This window comes from Amyelois transitella, chromosome 28 (assembly GCF_032362555.1).
Source record: "Amyelois transitella isolate CPQ chromosome 28, ilAmyTran1.1, whole genome shotgun sequence".
NCBI lineage: Eukaryota > Metazoa > Arthropoda > Insecta > Lepidoptera > Pyralidae > Amyelois > Amyelois transitella.
Genome location: NC_083531.1, coordinates 2,004,351 through 2,022,152, shown reverse-complemented (window position 1 = coordinate 2,022,152; position 17,802 = coordinate 2,004,351). Strand labels below are relative to the sequence as shown.

General features: G+C 42.7%; 1 protein-coding gene across 1 annotated transcript in view; it reads right to left on the bottom strand.

Annotated features, from left to right (window-relative positions):
• Positions 1-1,841: 1,841 nt before the first annotated feature.
• LOC106137204 (uncharacterized) overlaps positions 1,842-17,802 on the bottom strand; it is a 43,709-nt gene continuing 27,748 nt past the window's right edge. The window contains exons 18-28 of the mRNA XM_060952369.1: positions 16,461-16,564; positions 15,823-16,036; positions 14,483-14,571; positions 13,168-13,265; positions 11,918-12,062; positions 10,740-10,929; positions 9,284-9,410; positions 4,835-4,992; positions 3,966-4,052; positions 2,906-3,014; positions 1,842-2,212 (exon numbers count right to left, since the gene is read on the bottom strand). Coding sequence (XP_060808352.1) covers positions 2,078-2,212; positions 2,906-3,014; positions 3,966-4,052; positions 4,835-4,992; positions 9,284-9,410; positions 10,740-10,929; positions 11,918-12,062; positions 13,168-13,265; positions 14,483-14,571; positions 15,823-16,036; positions 16,461-16,564 — 1,456 coding nt within the window. The 3' untranslated portion in view covers positions 1,842-2,077. The remainder of the gene's footprint in view (positions 2,213-2,905; positions 3,015-3,965; positions 4,053-4,834; positions 4,993-9,283; positions 9,411-10,739; positions 10,930-11,917; positions 12,063-13,167; positions 13,266-14,482; positions 14,572-15,822; positions 16,037-16,460; positions 16,565-17,802) is intronic.

The following is a 17,802-nucleotide window of genomic DNA, read 5'->3' as shown; positions in this document are numbered from 1 at the left end:
ATTTTTTTTACCTCAAAATTAACATTAAACACCACGTTTTTGTCGAGTGAAATTTTGACTTTTTAGATTTGTGGTGATTTTTAGTTGAAAAAGTTGACTAGATTTTTATAAAATGTAGAAAAAGTTTTATTTGATTCACTCTAAATTTACAATTTGTAAAAACATTTATCTAAAAATTTTGTCTGATGATCTTTAAAGTTATTTCTAAGAACATAAATAACAAGCATTTAGCATAAAAGCAACTACAGATATTAATTTTATTTATGTCACAGAAATGAGGAAACGATGCACTATAATTCTTAATTACTTCTTTATTTTGTGCAATTATTTTTTTTAATTAAACTTTTGTTAGTTATGTCTAAATGTCTATATATATGATAAAATTATATGTTTCGTGCGCAAATAACTGTGAATATAATAGTTATCTGTTATATATTTAACGTTATAAATTTTATGATAATACTGCGTTCTTACAACTATAGCGAACATGAAATATTTTGATAGAACCATATTGAAGTAGAATTTGTTTTAACGGCCTTGTTTTTTGTTTATATAAATATAGGATATTAAAGACGCGTGAGTCGCAGGTTTCAAAGTTTTTGACTTTTCAAGAAAGATTTAAAAGGTACAACCTTGGTGTTTTGTTAGTTTTAAATCTTTAGTTAATACAAGCCGTACAACAAATTCTATTTCATAAATTATTTTCATATGAGATGACATTTAATATCGACGCAGGGTGAAAAAACAACCAGTGCATGGCTTTAGAATGAAATATTTGGCCAAAATATGCTAAAATATATTTTCAATGCTGTTGATAACTTTATAAATATCTACATAAATAGGCCAATCTGGCTGAATAATTATGTAGAATAAAAAACAAAGCGCTGATTCTTTTTACGTAAAAAGTAAAAATGTCAAAAATTGACAACATTCTTTTTTTTATTTCGACAATAATTTAGACAAATAATAAACACGTCGATTATAAGAACGTTAACTCACGGTAAATTGAATCTGTATTCTACATTATATTTAGGTACTTTCTATGGAAGTTAACAAAGCTGATATATTTTTGCATAGGCATACGATAAGTCACATTAATCCTATAATTTTCAGATATTATCAATGGCGGCGCGATCGTCGTTTATACCAGAAACATTTTTTTTTAATTTAGATTTCGAAAAGACATTCTTTTTTTCAAATGAATAATTTTTCATAACACGTTCTGGTGTAGGTATCCAAAATACTTTTTTCCAAATCTTTATCAATTTAAGGAGATGTAAAAATTTTTTTACATTACCCTTTTTACACGCCTATCGTTTCATTCTATAAAAAAAAACCACATTTCTTCATAAATTACAAATCATCTGTTTGAATTTTTTTTTCAAAGATTATAATAAAAAAAAATACAATATCAAATTAAGGAGATATTATATTCATAATACAAACCAATAACCGGAAAAAAACATTTATTAAACCCCTATTTTAAGTTTTATAAACTAAAAACACGTTATTTTTGACAAACAATTAGAAGTATATAATTTTTACACATACAATTCTTCCACCATAATTTGACTTTACATTCCTAAAATACAGTAAACACCAGAATGCATCAAAGATGTTAATTTTATTTCTGTCCATATTCGAAGAGCTCGGCAAATTTTTGCAAAAAATATTTTGTATAAGAACAATTAAATGTATATATTTAAAATACAAGATTATTGAAGAAGGAGTAAAAAAAATTTCTTTTTTTGATAAATTATTAAACCATTATTTTAGAATTGGTTTTGTTATTAGTAAATAATAAAAATCATTTACTAATAACAAAACCAATTCAAAAAAAATGTCTTTTCCATTAATATTATTTATACTTTTATTGTTAAAACAATCAAAAATTGTAAAAAAATAATAATCTAATTTTAAAGTTTTTGCCAAGCTCTAAAGTCATTCATGCATAATATTGGAACAAAGTTGAGAATCATCATCTACTCTTTTCTCTATTATGTTTTTCCACTTTATTTTTTATTCACGGATAGAAAATAATGCCATTCGTGTTTCTGCTATAGATCGCGAGCCAGGGTTACTGTTTCGTCCTGTCCAGCACGTTGAAGTAGCGCGTTATGTCGTTGTCGGCGCGCTCCATCCAGTTCAGGTTCAGCGCTATTATGTCCAGGGCGGCCGCGCCACCCGGGGTGGAGCCGAATGTGTTTTTGAACTGCGAGTTAATGTTATTTTTACTTTGATTTGAAAGAAGAAATTTGATTTGATTTGAATTTACAACTGTTACAACAACATGTAATGGACTTCCTCTGTAGGGTAGGTTGGGATTACATGCATGCGGCGGATGAATTGCTAAATAATTTAAAGTGATTTGGACGGTGAACTGTTTTATCGATTGCAGTCGGTGACAGTTACCGCCATCTGTCGGAAAATGATGTAACTAACCTGTTTCTCAATTTATGGCGCTGATGTTGTGTTACATTTTTTTTTTCATTATATGAATATCCTTTGCAGGGTAGACAGAGCAAGTAGTCTTGAAAGACTGACAGGCCACGCTCAGCTGTTAGACTCAATAAAAGAATTGAGATTCAAATAGTGACAGATTGCTTGCCCATCGTCTAAAAGAAGAATCCCAAGTTTATAAGCCTATCCCTTAGTCGCCTTATACGACATCCATGGGAAAAAAATGGAGTGGTCCTATTATATTTTCTATTACTGCCTTGAACCACACAGCACAATATGTATTGTATATTATCTTATATATAACATTCTCGTGTCACAATGTTCGTTCGCGCACTCATTTTTTTTTAACTTTAAATAACTTAAAAATGATTTATGTGGCAAAACAACGTTTGCCGGGACAGCTAGTTATATATTTAATTGGTATCTATATCTACACACAACTGACCGTGTGATAGTCATCGGGCAGGTGTATGCAGCGAGCGGCCGCCTGCAGCGCCTCCGGCGGCAGGTCGGCGCCGCGGCACGAGCGGAGCGCGCCCGCCGCGCCGCGCCATCTTGCGGCGGGAAATACCGACATTATTATTTCTCGAAAATCTTATTTTTTAAACTGTTTTTTTTAGTGAAGACCTGTAATTGGCTTTTAAATGTACTTATAATTGAAAATCGAATGATTGTAAAACTTGGTGTTGTTCATTCAAATGTATAAAATAAAAAAAATTAAAACCGGATTTACATTACGAGATTAGTGACTTGAAATTAGTTTGATAAAACTAATTTGACCGGTAATTTCACGTGTAGACGGTTCAGTTTTATAATGCGTGCGTTACTTTTGTGAAACTAGTGTAGTTTTGTGTTGTGTGCATATATTTTTTGTAAAAGAAATGTCGTGCCACTAATTTCGTAATGTAAATCCGGCTTTAGATATGACATTAGGATATAAATGTAAGTGATACGAAGTGTCCCCATAATAACGTTTATTTTTTTTTTTGCATTATATAACACATACAACCCTAAATTTTTACCCTTTTATCACCAACCCCTATTTTGCATAGCCATTTTAGTAATTTAATCATTTTCATCACCGGTCGATAACTGATCAATCGTCATTTTATATTATTTACTAGCTGTGCCCGCGACTTCGTCGTCGTGGAACAATTATTTTGGGCATCATTAAAGCCCTCAAGGATTAATAATTTACCCGTTATTTTCGCATTTTCCATTATTTCTTCGCGCCTAATAGTTGCACCGCGATGTTATAAAGCCTTCCTCGATAAATGGTCTATTCACACAAAAAATAATTTTTCAATTCGAACCTGAGATTAGTACGTTCAAACAAACAAACTCTTCAGCTTTACAATATTGGTATAGATATGGCAAAGAACCAGCAGTTCCTGACATTAGCACGTTCAAACAAACAAACAAACAAACTCATCAACTTTATAATATTAGTATAGATATGGCAAAACAAAGTTTGCTGGTCAGTCAGTTAGCGGCCGGTCAGTCACCTGCAAGCGGACGCACAGAGCGAGGTGACCCACGCGCGCCAATCGGGCGCCCGCCGGGCTTCTCCAGTCAACACCACCACCGCGAACCTGATAGAGGAATACAGGTTCATTTGGAAAGAAATTATATGCTGTAGGAGTTGAAAAACGCGAATGTGATAGAAAATAGAGTAAATTTGGTGTAATTTATATAGGTAAATATATTATGATGTTTTATTTTCTCGACCTCCGAGTAAGTTTCTTGTGGAATTCCCGTCCTGAAACCACCAGGAATAGTGATGTGCCGTTCCCAGGAACGTTCCCACTTTCCCAGAAATAAGAGGGAATTTTCCCATTCCGTTTGGCAATGATAGAGAAAGTTGTAGTTTTCTCTTTAAAAAATAGTTTTTAATGTCTTCCAATACACTAATCTTATATAAATACAAAATGTTGACTAAAAAAAAATATTGAAATTGTACTCACTAGTTCTTTAATATTTCAACATTCCCATTTGTACTGGTAATATTTCATGGGAATTTCCTCAAATTTCCGGGGAACGTTCCCATATTTTGGGGAACATTCCTTTGTTGTTTGGAACGTGATTAGATTTATTTATTACTAGCTTTCCAGGCGCGGTTTCACCCGCGTGCCGGAAACCCGGGAACCGGGAACGTTCCCCGGAACGGGAAGTGGAAACATTTCCTGGAAACGGGAATTTAGGAACGGCACATCACTATTCAGGAAAAGGGAGATTCGACGTCCCTTCAATAAAAACAATAACAATATTATAAAATAGCAATTCAAACAAACAAGTGAATAATGAAAAACATATTAATACGTTTTATTATTATTGCTTAAATAAAAAAAAAAACGAATGTCAACGTCAAACTCACTTGTTATATAGCCAGTCTACAGGGGAGGAGCCGAGCGCGTTGAGCAGCGCCGCGTGGCTGTAGAGCGGGCGCGGCGCGGCGTACGACGCCAGCAGCGCGGCCCAGCACGCGCGCCACGCCCGCTCGCCGTGCGCGCGCACGCCCGCCGTGAACGCCGCCTGCCGGTGTGACACACATCATCACTATATATATATATCAGCACGCGCGCCACGCCCGCTCGCCGTGCGCGCGCACGCCCGCCGTGAACGCCGCCTGCCGGTGTGACACACATCATCACTATATATATATATCAGCACGCGCGCCACGCCCGCTCGCCGTGCGCGCGCACGCCCGCCGTGAACGCCGCCTGCCGGTGTGACACACATCATCACTATATATATATATCAGCACGCGCGCCACGCCCGCTCGCCGTGCGCGCGCACGCCCGCCGTGAACGCCGCCTGCCGGTGTGACACACATCATCACTATATATATATATCAGCACGCGCGCCACGCCCGCTCGCCGTGCGCGCGCACGCCCGCCGTGAACGCCGCCTGCCGGTGTGACACACATCATCACTATATATATATATCAGCACGCGCGCCACGCCCGCTCGCCGTGCGCGCGCACGCCCGCCGTGAACGCCGCCTGCCGGTGTGACACACATCATCACTATATATATATATCAGCACGCGCGCCACGCCCGCTCGCCGTGCGCGCGCACGCCCGCCGTGAACGCCGCCTGCCGGTGTGACACACATCATCACTATATATATATATCAGCACGCGCGCCACGCCCGCTCGCCGTGCGCGCGCACGCCCGCCGTGAACGCCGCCTGCCGGTGTGACACACATCATCACTATATATATATATCAGCACGCGCGCCACGCCCGCTCGCCGTGCGCGCGCACGCCCGCCGTGAACGCCGCCTGCCGGTGTGACACACATCATCACTATATATATATATCAGCACGCGCGCCACGCCCGCTCGCCGTGCGCGCGCACGCCCGCCGTGAACGCCGCCTGCCGGTGTGACACACATCATCACTATATATATATATCAGCACGCGCGCCACGCCCGCTCGCCGTGCGCGCGCACGCCCGCCGTGAACGCCGCCTGCCGGTGTGACACACATCATCACTATATATATATATCAGCACGCGCGCCACGCCCGCTCGCCGTGCGCGCGCACGCCCGCCGTGAACGCCGCCTGCCGGTGTGACACACATCATCACTATATATATATATCAGCACGCGCGCCACGCCCGCTCGCCGTGCGCGCGCACGCCCGCCGTGAACGCCGCCTGCCGGTGTGACACACATCATCACTATATATATATATCAGCACGCGCGCCACGCCCGCTCGCCGTGCGCGCGCACGCCCGCCGTGAACGCCGCCTGCCGGTGTGACACACATCATCACTATATATATATATCAGCACGCGCGCCACGCCCGCTCGCCGTGCGCGCGCACGCCCGCCGTGAACGCCGCCTGCCGGTGTGACACACATCATCACTATATATATATATCAGCACGCGCGCCACGCCCGCTCGCCGTGCGCGCGCACGCCCGCCGTGAACGCCGCCTGCCGGTGTGACACACATCATCACTATATATATATATCAGCACGCGCGCCACGCCCGCTCGCCGTGCGCGCGCACGCCCGCCGTGAACGCCGCCTGCCGGTGTGACACACATCATCACTATATATATATATCAGCACGCGCGCCACGCCCGCTCGCCGTGCGCGCGCACGCCCGCCGTGAACGCCGCCTGCCGGTGTGACACACATCATCACTATATATATATATCAGCACGCGCGCCACGCCCGCTCGCCGTGCGCGCGCACGCCCGCCGTGAACGCCGCCTGCCGGTGTGACACACATCATCACTATATATATATATCAGCACGCGCGCCACGCCCGCTCGCCGTGCGCGCGCACGCCCGCCGTGAACGCCGCCTGCCGGTGTGACACACATCATCACTATATATATATATCAGCACGCGCGCCACGCCCGCTCGCCGTGCGCGCGCACGCCCGCCGTGAACGCCGCCTGCCGGTGTGACACACATCATCACTATATATATATATCAGCACGCGCGCCACGCCCGCTCGCCGTGCGCGCGCACGCCCGCCGTGAACGCCGCCTGCCGGTGTGACACACATCATCACTATATATATATATCAGCACGCGCGCCACGCCCGCTCGCCGTGCGCGCGCACGCCCGCCGTGAACGCCGCCTGCCGGTGTGACACACATCATCACTATATATATATATCAGCACGCGCGCCACGCCCGCTCGCCGTGCGCGCGCACGCCCGCCGTGAACGCCGCCTGCCGGTGTGACACACATCATCACTATATATATATATCAGCACGCGCGCCACGCCCGCTCGCCGTGCGCGCGCACGCCCGCCGTGAACGCCGCCTGCCGGTGTGACACACATCATCACTATATATATATATCAGCACGCGCGCCACGCCCGCTCGCCGTGCGCGCGCACGCCCGCCGTGAACGCCGCCTGCCGGTGTGACACACATCATCACTATATATATATATCAGCACGCGCGCCACGCCCGCTCGCCGTGCGCGCGCACGCCCGCCGTGAACGCCGCCTGCCGGTGTGACACACATCATCACTATATATATATATCAGCACGCGCGCCACGCCCGCTCGCCGTGCGCGCGCACGCCCGCCGTGAACGCCGCCTGCCGGTGTGACACACATCATCACTATATATATATATCAGCACGCGCGCCACGCCCGCTCGCCGTGCGCGCGCACGCCCGCCGTGAACGCCGCCTGCCGGTGTGACACACATCATCACTATATATATATATCAGCACGCGCGCCACGCCCGCTCGCCGTGCGCGCGCACGCCCGCCGTGAACGCCGCCTGCCGGTGTGACACACATCATCACTATATATATATATCAGCACGCGCGCCACGCCCGCTCGCCGTGCGCGCGCACGCCCGCCGTGAACGCCGCCTGCCGGTGTGACACACATCATCACTATATATATATATCAGCACGCGCGCCACGCCCGCTCGCCGTGCGCGCGCACGCCCGCCGTGAACGCCGCCTGCCGGTGTCACACACATACATACACAACGTCTACGTACGTCTCTTTCCCATGGATGTCGTAAAAGACGACTAAAGGATAGGCTTACAAACTTGGGATTCTTCTTTCAGACGACGGGCTAGCAACCTGTCACTATTTGAATCTCAATTCTTTATCATTAAGCCGAACCTCGCAAGGGATAAGGACGTGATCATATGTATGTATATATAAATATTTACAGGACAAATTGCACAGATTTGAGTTAGCCTTGAAGTAAGTTAGAGACTTGTGTAACGAGATACTAACTCAACGATACTATATTTTATAATATTCATTCATGTTTTTTAATGTAGACAATGTGCATACGTCCACGATTTAGATTTAAGAGATCTATATTTGTAAATTGACGTCCGATAAAAATGCTGCTGTGTAGTTTGATCCGCCGCTTGTTCTACACATGCGCTTTGGAAGCGGTAGTAGTTATAATAAGATTTAAGTTATGTGACGTCAATAAGTGATAACTTGTATCCAATTTTGAAAATAAATCTATTCTATTCTAATAAATACTTATATAGATAAAAATCCAGGACCCATGCCAAACAGTAAAAGTTCTTTTATCACCATGCCCTGGCCGGGATTCGAACCCGGGACCTCCGGTGTCACAGACAAGCGTACTACCGCTGCGCCACAGAGGCCGTCAAATGTTAATGTTACACACACAAATCACGTCACGGCTATATCACTTGCTGGGGTCAGCAGTGGGATCGAGCCTGAGTGACGGAAGTCAAAGAAAGATAATCTGTATATCTTACACTTGGGATTTCCTAAGCATATCCACTTCCGGTTCTAGGGTCAACGACCTGTTAAGCAAGTTACACCTCGCCGTCTTTGACGACAAAATATTAAACCAATTATACATATAATCACGTCTATATCCCTTGCGGGGTGGATGGAGGCAACGGTCTCGAAAACACTGATACGTCACGTTTAGGTGTATGGCTTTGTCATGGAATTGAGATTCAAATAGCGACAACCTGTCATACTTCATATGCTTATATCCTTTCCAATGGAATTCGTAAAAGGCGATTAAGGGATAGGCTTAAAAACTTGAAATTCCTCTTATAGGCGACGGGCTAGCCACCTGTCACTCTACGCCACAAGTCACAACAGCCAATCACGCGACGCTATCCAGCCAATAACAGCGAAGAGTCTAAATCGCGCAAGCAAAAATTTCCCGGATTGGAACATGTATACAACCTCCGACACAAAATCGTTCGTCGCGCGGTTCCCCAGACATCACACCAGCCTGCAGGAAGATCTTCCCTTTGGTGGCGGTCGAGCCGAATCATCGCTCCCGCTACACTGTATATGTATGTGTATATACATAATGTGACTTACCTCCTGATAGATTTCTGGTATAGTCTTGTTGTTCTTGAACCAGGGGTCAAAAAGTTGCAGCGCTTGTTTCGTCACCTTGGCGTTGCCCCACTCCACACCGGCTGTCAGGAGGGCGCCACTGAGCCAACTGGAAACAAAATATACATACATACATACTTATGATCACGTCTATATCCCTAGCGGGGTATACAGAGCCAGCAGTCTTGAAAAGACTGATAGGCCACGCTCAGCTGTTTGGCTTTGTGATATAGAATAGAATAGAATAGAAGCTTAAGAGATCCCGAGTGTACAATATACAGATGATCTTTGACTTCCGTCACTCAGGCTAGAATCCCACTGCTGACACCTACTAATGATTTTTCTCTCTCTGACACAGTGAAGATGACATCTTGAGGAAACCGGAACGATCAGGAAACTGTTCTAAGATATTAATTGCTCTATCTCACTACATACATACATACATAATTATGGTCACGTCTACATCCCTTGCGGGGTTGCTAGCCCATCGCCTAAAAGAGAATCCCAAGTTTGTAAGCCTATCCCTTAGTCGCCTTTTACGACATCCATGGGAAAGTGATGGAGTCTATTCTTTTTCGTATTGGTGCCGGGAACCACACTATCTCACTATCAAGGACGCGAAACTGAAAAAGGACTTAAAAGATGATCAAAAGTATGCAGAGATCGTGGCAAGTGGAAAGAGGTAGTCTCTACTCTACCTACCCCTCCGGGAAAGAGGCATGATTTTATGTATGTACTAGCGACCCGCCCCGGCTTCGCACGGGTGCAAAATTATAAATGTTATTTTACATAAAAACCTTCCTCTTGACTCACTCTACCTGTTCCAAAAAAACGGCATCAAAATCCATTGCGTAATTTTAAAGATTTAAGCATACAGACAAACAGACTAAAATAGCGACTTTGTTGTATAGGTACTACTTAGGTATATAGTGATGTTTTGACGGCCTCTGTGGCGCAGCGGTAATACACTTGTCTGTGACATCGGAGGTCCCGGGTTCGAATCCCGGCCAGGGCATGATGAGAAAAGAACTTTTTCTGATTGGCCTGGGTCTTGGATGTTTATCTATATTAAGTATTTATTATAAAATATAGTAAGTATCGTTGAGTTAGTATCTCTTAACACAAGTCTCAAAGAACTTACTTCGAGGCTGACTCAATCAGTGTAATTTGTCCCGTAGGTATATATTATTATATTTATTTATATATTTACTAGAGGCCGCCCGCGACTTCGTCCGCATGGAAACCCTATCAATCCCGCGGGAACTCTGGGATAAAAAGTAGCCTATGTGTTATTCTGGGTCTTCAGCTACCTACATACCAAATTTCATGGTAATCGGTTCAGTAGTTTTTGCGTGAAAGAGTAACAAACATCCATACAAACTTTCGCCTTTATAATAGTAGTAGGATGTATGTAAGATGATTAAAAAAACACTCTCACAGCTGATCCTCGTCCAGCTTCCCGCTTTCCAAATGCTGTGCACTGTACACTTGCACAGCGGGGTGAAGTTTGCTCAGCAGGTCGTTGACCCGGGGGCCGGATGTGGCCAAGTTCAGGAGTTCCCGCCACCACGACAAGTGGTTGAGGGCGACCCGCCACGGAGCCCAATGGAGTTCTGTTGTTAAGCGCGCTGGAAGAACAAAATTGTTGTGTGCTAATACTAGAAAGGAGTTTATAATCTACTAGCGACCCGCCCCGGCTTCGCACGGGTGGACATATTTTGAATAATCTACCTGAAAACTAATTTATTTCAAAACAAATTGCCTATGTCACTTTTGAAGGTCTATTCTATATCTGTGCCAAATTTTATCAAAATCGGACCAGTAGTTTTTGAGTTTATTCCACACAAACATACAAAAATACAAATCTTTCCTCATTATTATAGTATATAATCTATATGTATATTATGTCACTAAATGTTTTGTCATCGATCAATCAAAAGTTAATACTAACAAAACTTCAAAAATTGTTTATTTTTTAAAAGCTTTTATCAGTTTGTCTTGTATGTAGACAGAGCTAATAGTCTTGAATAGACTGAATGGCCACGTTCAACTGTTTGGCTTAATGATAGAATTGAGATTCAAATAGTGACAGGTTGCTACCACAGCACAGCTGCCACAGCAATATATTCTTCATTCCACTTGTTAAAAATCCGGAAAAAATCTTAACAATTTACAAATCCCGCAATCCCGGACGGAGGCATGTCCATATTAATATATACGTTTCAATTCATTGACCCCAATTCAATCTACCTATTCCGATCTTCAGTAATGACTAAAGTGACCATACGTCCCGCTTTCGGCGGGATTGTCCCGCTTTCAGGCTGCCTGTCCCGCTGTCCCCAGCGAGAGCAAAAATGTCCCGCTTTTGCAAACAAACTAAATTTTTACACTTATTTTATATCAACATTGCACTCAAATCTCGCTGACGAGAACAGTCAGTCAAAAATACTAAATGTACAGACAAAATATTTTTTACTGTTTTATTATATCTATAGATAATTATTTATAATTAACTTATATATTAAGTATATAGTATATTTTTTTATTTACTTATGTACAAAGTTCTGAAAGCGTCCCGCTCTGACGCATAAAAATAATGGTCAAGAAATGACTCACATGCGGCCGCTATAGCCCTGCTGGCAGGCACCCTGCACACCCTGGCGAGCACGAACAAGTCGTCCAACAGCAGCGCCCTTTCAGCCGGAGCCCCGCTCTCGTACATAGCCGCCGCTCGGAGTATCGCCTCCTCGTCTGTTTCTGTCTGTAAATGATTGATTGATTTCAATAATTTGTAGGCCTAACCTTCTTGTACGCCATAGCAACGGTTGCCGTGGATTTTGTTTAGTCAGAAACATACATACATATAATCATGTCTATATCCCTTGCGGGGTAGACAGAGCCAACAGTCCTGAGCGGACTGATAGGCGAGATTCGAATAGTGACAGGTTGCTAGCCCATCGCCTAAAAAAAGAATTTCAAGTTTGTAAGCCTATCCCTTAGTCGCCTTTTACGACATCCATGGGAAAGAGATGAAGTGGTCCTATTATTTTTTTGTATTGGTGCCGGGAACCACACGGCATTTTAGTCTTATTTTAGTATTTATTTTTATTTTAGTCAGAAAAATGACAGATATAATTTTTATTATAAAATTTTCTTAATTTTTTGCTCAACAATATAGTAGTTTTAAACTGAATATTTCTCTCCTCTTTTCTCCTTCTATCTTCTGTAGGAATAACTAACTTTGTAACTATACTTCGTTATAATATCATAAGGTGTTGACGGTATCTACAGAAATGTACCTTACGGTACCTCATCCAAATACTTGTCGTCAGGAGAGACTTTCTTTAAGCCGCGTGCCCCAAGTTGTAGCGAACCCAACTGTTTGTCGTTAGATATAGTCACTGTAACGGGGGAACTAAACTATCTGAGAAACAAAAACAACTAACATCATCCAAGTATCTGTCGTCAGGCGCGATTCTGTACAGTCCGCGTGCCCCACGTTGTAGCGGCCCACTTCTTTGACATTATGTATACTCACTGTGATAGGGAAACTAAACTATTTGATAAACTAGAGACCCGCCCCGGCTTCGCACGGGTAGCATTTTGACATTGAAACTTTCCTCAGAACAATCTCTTTCTATAATTTCAGACAGGAACATAATCCGTCCATAACTTACCGAGATTAGTGCATACATACAGACAGGAAAAATAGGAAGACTTAACATTGTTATATGTAGTGATACATCATCCAAGTATCTGTCGTCAGGCGAGACTCTGTACAGCCCGCGAGCTTCCACTTTTTTGACGTCAGTTGTATAATTAGTGACTGTGATGAGGAATTAAACATTATCTGATAATAAACTTACATCATCCAAATATCTGTCGTCAGGCGCGACTCTGTACAGCCCGCGAGCTCCAACGTTGTAACGCACCCACTTGTGTTTACCGAGGTCAGGGATGGTCACTGTGATGTGGAAATAAAATATAAGTAGGTATTACATTTAGTAATTTTTTCAATCTTGGTTTAAACGTGATCATTAAAAGGCTAGCAAGAGAAATTAAGATTAGATTATGCAGTATTTGTGTGCCGTGTGGTTCCCGGCACCAAAAATAAAAGAATAGGACCACTCCATCTCGCTTCCATGGATGTCGTAAAAGGCGAATCAGGGTTTAAAAACTTGGGATTCTTCTTTAAGGCGATGGGCTAGCAACCTGTCACTATTTGAATCTCAATTCTATCATCAAGCCAAAAAGCTGAACGTGGCACATCAGTCTTGTCAAGACTGTTGGCTCTGTCTACCCCGCAAGGCATATAGACGTGACTATATGTGTGTATTTATTTAAATAGATTTCCTCAATCTATCACCTAAATGACGTGTATATTTGATAGTCACTACATATTTTCACTTCCTACGTCCAAAACGACAATGTATAACAGAAACTTAAACCTTACTACTAACTCACTACTGTCATAGTAGTACTACTGAACTGACTAGCGCATTTTTGTCACAGTCAGTACTGACTAGCGCAATACTGCCACAACTGACTAACGCCTTTTTCAGGGGACCTACTACAGGTTTTTCGCAAATCCTACTGGGACTTTTATATTTACCGGAATGAAACTTACCCTATATCCTTGTACACCCATTCATACATACATATGGTCACATCTATATCCCTTGCGGGGTAGACAGAGCCAGCAGTCTTGAAAAGACTGAATGGCCACGTTCAGCTGTTTGGCTTAATGATAGCATTGAGATTCAAATAGTGACAGTTTGCTAGCCCATCGCCTAAAAAAGAATCCCAACTTTGTAAGCCTATTCCTTAGTCGCCTTTTACGACATCCATGGGAAAGAGATGGAGTGGTCCTATTCTTTTTTGTATTGGTGCCGGGAACCACACAGCACGTATCCTTGTCCAGACTCTTTAATATACACGTAATTTCAAGAAGATTCTTTCAGAAGATAATGCGTGAAGAGGTTACAAACATTTTTGCATACCATGACGGTTAAACGCGCGAAATGTATATGCTTTGTAACACATATAATTGTACCGTACCGCATTTATAGCAAATAAAGTATTTTTATTTGTATTATTTGTAACATAATTCACTTATTTTAGGACCAAGATTGTATAAGTAGCTAGTATTTCGTGAGATATGTACGAATAAGTTAAACTTACTCTCCGTGTCGTTCATCCAAATGAGATGGGTTACGTTTTGCGCCCATCGCGACGTCCTCGCCGATTTTGTATCGTTGCCTACGTCATACCTGTTAAGAGATAAATAACATGAAGGTGGAGGTTTCGACGGCCTCTGTGGCGCGGCGGTAGTACGCTTGTCTGCGACACCGGAGGTCCCGGGCTCGAATCCCGGCCAGGGCGTGATGAGAAAAGTTACTTCGATTTTTTTTAAAGATAAATAACATGAAGGTAAAGGTTTCGACGGCCTCTGTGGCGCGGCGGTAGTACGCTTGTCTGCGACACCGGAGGTCCCGGGTTCGAATCCCGGCCAGGGCATGATGAGAAAAGTTACTTCGATTTTTTTTAAAGATAAATAACATGAAGGTGAAGGTTTCGACGGCCTCTGTGGCGCGGCGGTAGTACGCTTGTCTGCGACACCGGAGGTCCCGGGTTCGAATCCCGGCCAGGGCGTGATGAGAAAAGTTAATTAAATTTTTTTTAAAGATAAATAACATGAAGGTGAAGGTTTCGACAGCCTCTGTGGCGCAGCGGTAGTACGCTTGTCTGCGACACCGGAGGTCCCGGGCTCGAATCCCGGCCAGGGCGTGATGAGAAAAGTTACTTCGATTTTTTTTAAAGATTAATAACATGAAGGTGAAGGTTTCGACGGCCTCTGTGGCGCGGCGGTAGTACGCTTGCCTGCGACACCGGAGGTCCCGGGCTCGAATCCCGGCCAGGGCATGATGAGAAAAATTACTTAGATTTTTTTTAAGTAAAGTTTGTTGAAACACAAGACAGGAATGGGACTTAAAAACTTTTTGCAACGGAAAATGTTATCTGTTATGATTTGACAAGTAATGTAGAATTGCTTAACTTGTGGAGTAGGCTGTGAGGAGTTTTTAAAATCCTTATATTTCGCAGAATGTTCATTTCTCAAACTAAATGTGCATTAGTACTAACTTGATAAACGGCACTATTAGTTATACCTAGAAAACTGCTCATTATGACAAGTGCACATTTTGCAAAATACTCATTTTGCAAAGTGCACATTTTGCAAAGTGCACCATTTGCAAAGTGCTAATTTTGCACAATACTCATTTTGCAAAATGCACAATATGAGAAGTGCACATAATTTTGCACAATACTCATTTTGCAAAGTGCACAACATGAGAAGAGCACATTTTGCAAAGTTCTCATTTTGCACAATACTCATTTTGAAAAGTGCACAATATGAGAAATGTCCTTATTAAGAAATGCACATTTTTCGTAATGTAAATTTAACTTTAAGTTCGTGCTCATTCTGCGTAAGACCCAGTAAACGTTAAAAGACATTAACTTACCACGTAGCATTCTGCATAGCCTCCGTCGCATTCTTGAACACCCTGGTCACATTATCCTCATCCACCTCCTTAAGTGGACCCACAACAAAAGTGAGGGGTACCATCCACTTGGGGTCCGGTGGTCGGGGAGTGGTCTTAGGGTAGACCTTCTTGGTGGTGGGAGCTGGCGTGGTGGTTGTGGCGTTCATGTCGTCTTCTATATCTGTGTCGTTTTCTGGAACAAAGGGGTTTGGTTGAATTTAGGAGTCATTTGCCGTGTGGTACCCGCCATTTTGGAATAGAACCACTCCGTGTCTTTCCCATGGATGTCATAAAAGGCGACTAAGGCTAAGGCTATAAACTTGGGATTCTTCTTGAAGGCGATGGGCTGGCAACCTGTCAATATTTAAATGGGTGGCGCTAAATTCGTTGCTTGTTTTTGTACGTGGTGTGCTCATTTCGTCGCATTTTTGTTAGATGGCATTAAATTTGCCGTGCCGTGTGGTAGAGACGTGACCATATGTACATATGTATGGCATTAAATTTTAATTCTTCGCTTATTTTAAATGGCGCTTAATTCACTCAGGCGAAGCAGTATATGTCATTGACTAATTTGCACGTTAGAACAATGAAGATCAAAACAAAAATGAACAACTCACCAGGCTCATAGAACACGTTGTTGAGATCCCGCCTCAAGTCCAGGGTGATCACAAATTCCACCAGAGACGGTTCATCTTGAGGAGTCGGCGCTTGCATCACGAATCTGTTAGTTGAAAATTTATTAGTCCGGGTCATTGTGGAATTGATTATTTCTAACTGTGAGAATTAGATAGATAGATAGATAAAAATGTTAATTCAGTTGCTACAGACACAAAATACAGAATTAAACACAACATTATAAAAAAAAACACAGTTGAGATGCATTTGCGTGCTGCAGCAAGTAGAAATGGTCATGGAATTGAGATTCAAATAGTGACAGGATGCTATTCCATATAAATAGCATCCTGTCACTATTCATATAAAGAAAAATGAAGGTGAAATGCAGATTCGACTCTGTTGTACGTGTGTGAGAGAGAGATAAACACTGAGAGAGAGAGATAGATAGACTCTATTGCACCATAAGAAAAAGAAAAACAGAAAAACAAAAACACAGGTAATGAGGTACAAAGGCGGACTTATCGCTAAAGCAATCTCTTCCAGTCAACCTTAGGATGGGAGGAAATTAAAATAGAAAGGCGATTGGCGCAGTACATCTATACTAATATTATAAAGCTGACGAGTTTGTTTGTTTGAACGCGCTAATCTCAGGAACTACTGGTTCGAATTGAAAAATTATTTTTGCGTTGAAAAGACCATTTATCGTGGAAGGCTTTAGACTATATAACATCACGCTGCAACTATAAGGAAAACAAAGAAATAATGGAGAATGTGAAAAAAAAACGGGGAAAATTATCCATCCTTGAGTCCTTCAATGATGCCCCAAAATAACTATTCCACGAGGACAAAGTCGCGGGCACAGCTAGTTTAAAACAAAATGCAAAGTGAAAAAAAAAAACGACAAGTGTGCCGTGTGGTTCCCGGCACCAATAAAAAAAGAATAGGACCACTCCATCTCGTTCCCATTTATGTCGTAAAAGGCGACTAAGGGATAGGCTTATAAATTTTAAGCGATGGGCACCTAGCAACCTGTCACTATTCGAATCTCAATTCCATCATAGCGCCAAACGGCTGAACGTGGCCTATCAGTCTTTTCAAGATTGTTGGCTCTGTCTACCCCGCAAGGGATATAGACGTGACTATTTGTATGTATGCAATGCAATGCAATGCAATGCAATACAGTACAATACAAGACAATACAATACAATACAATACAATACAATACAATACAATACAATACAATACAATACAATACAATACAATACAATACAATACAATACAATACAATACAATACAATACAATACAATACAATACCTCAATCAATCCTCCCATTCCTATCAAAA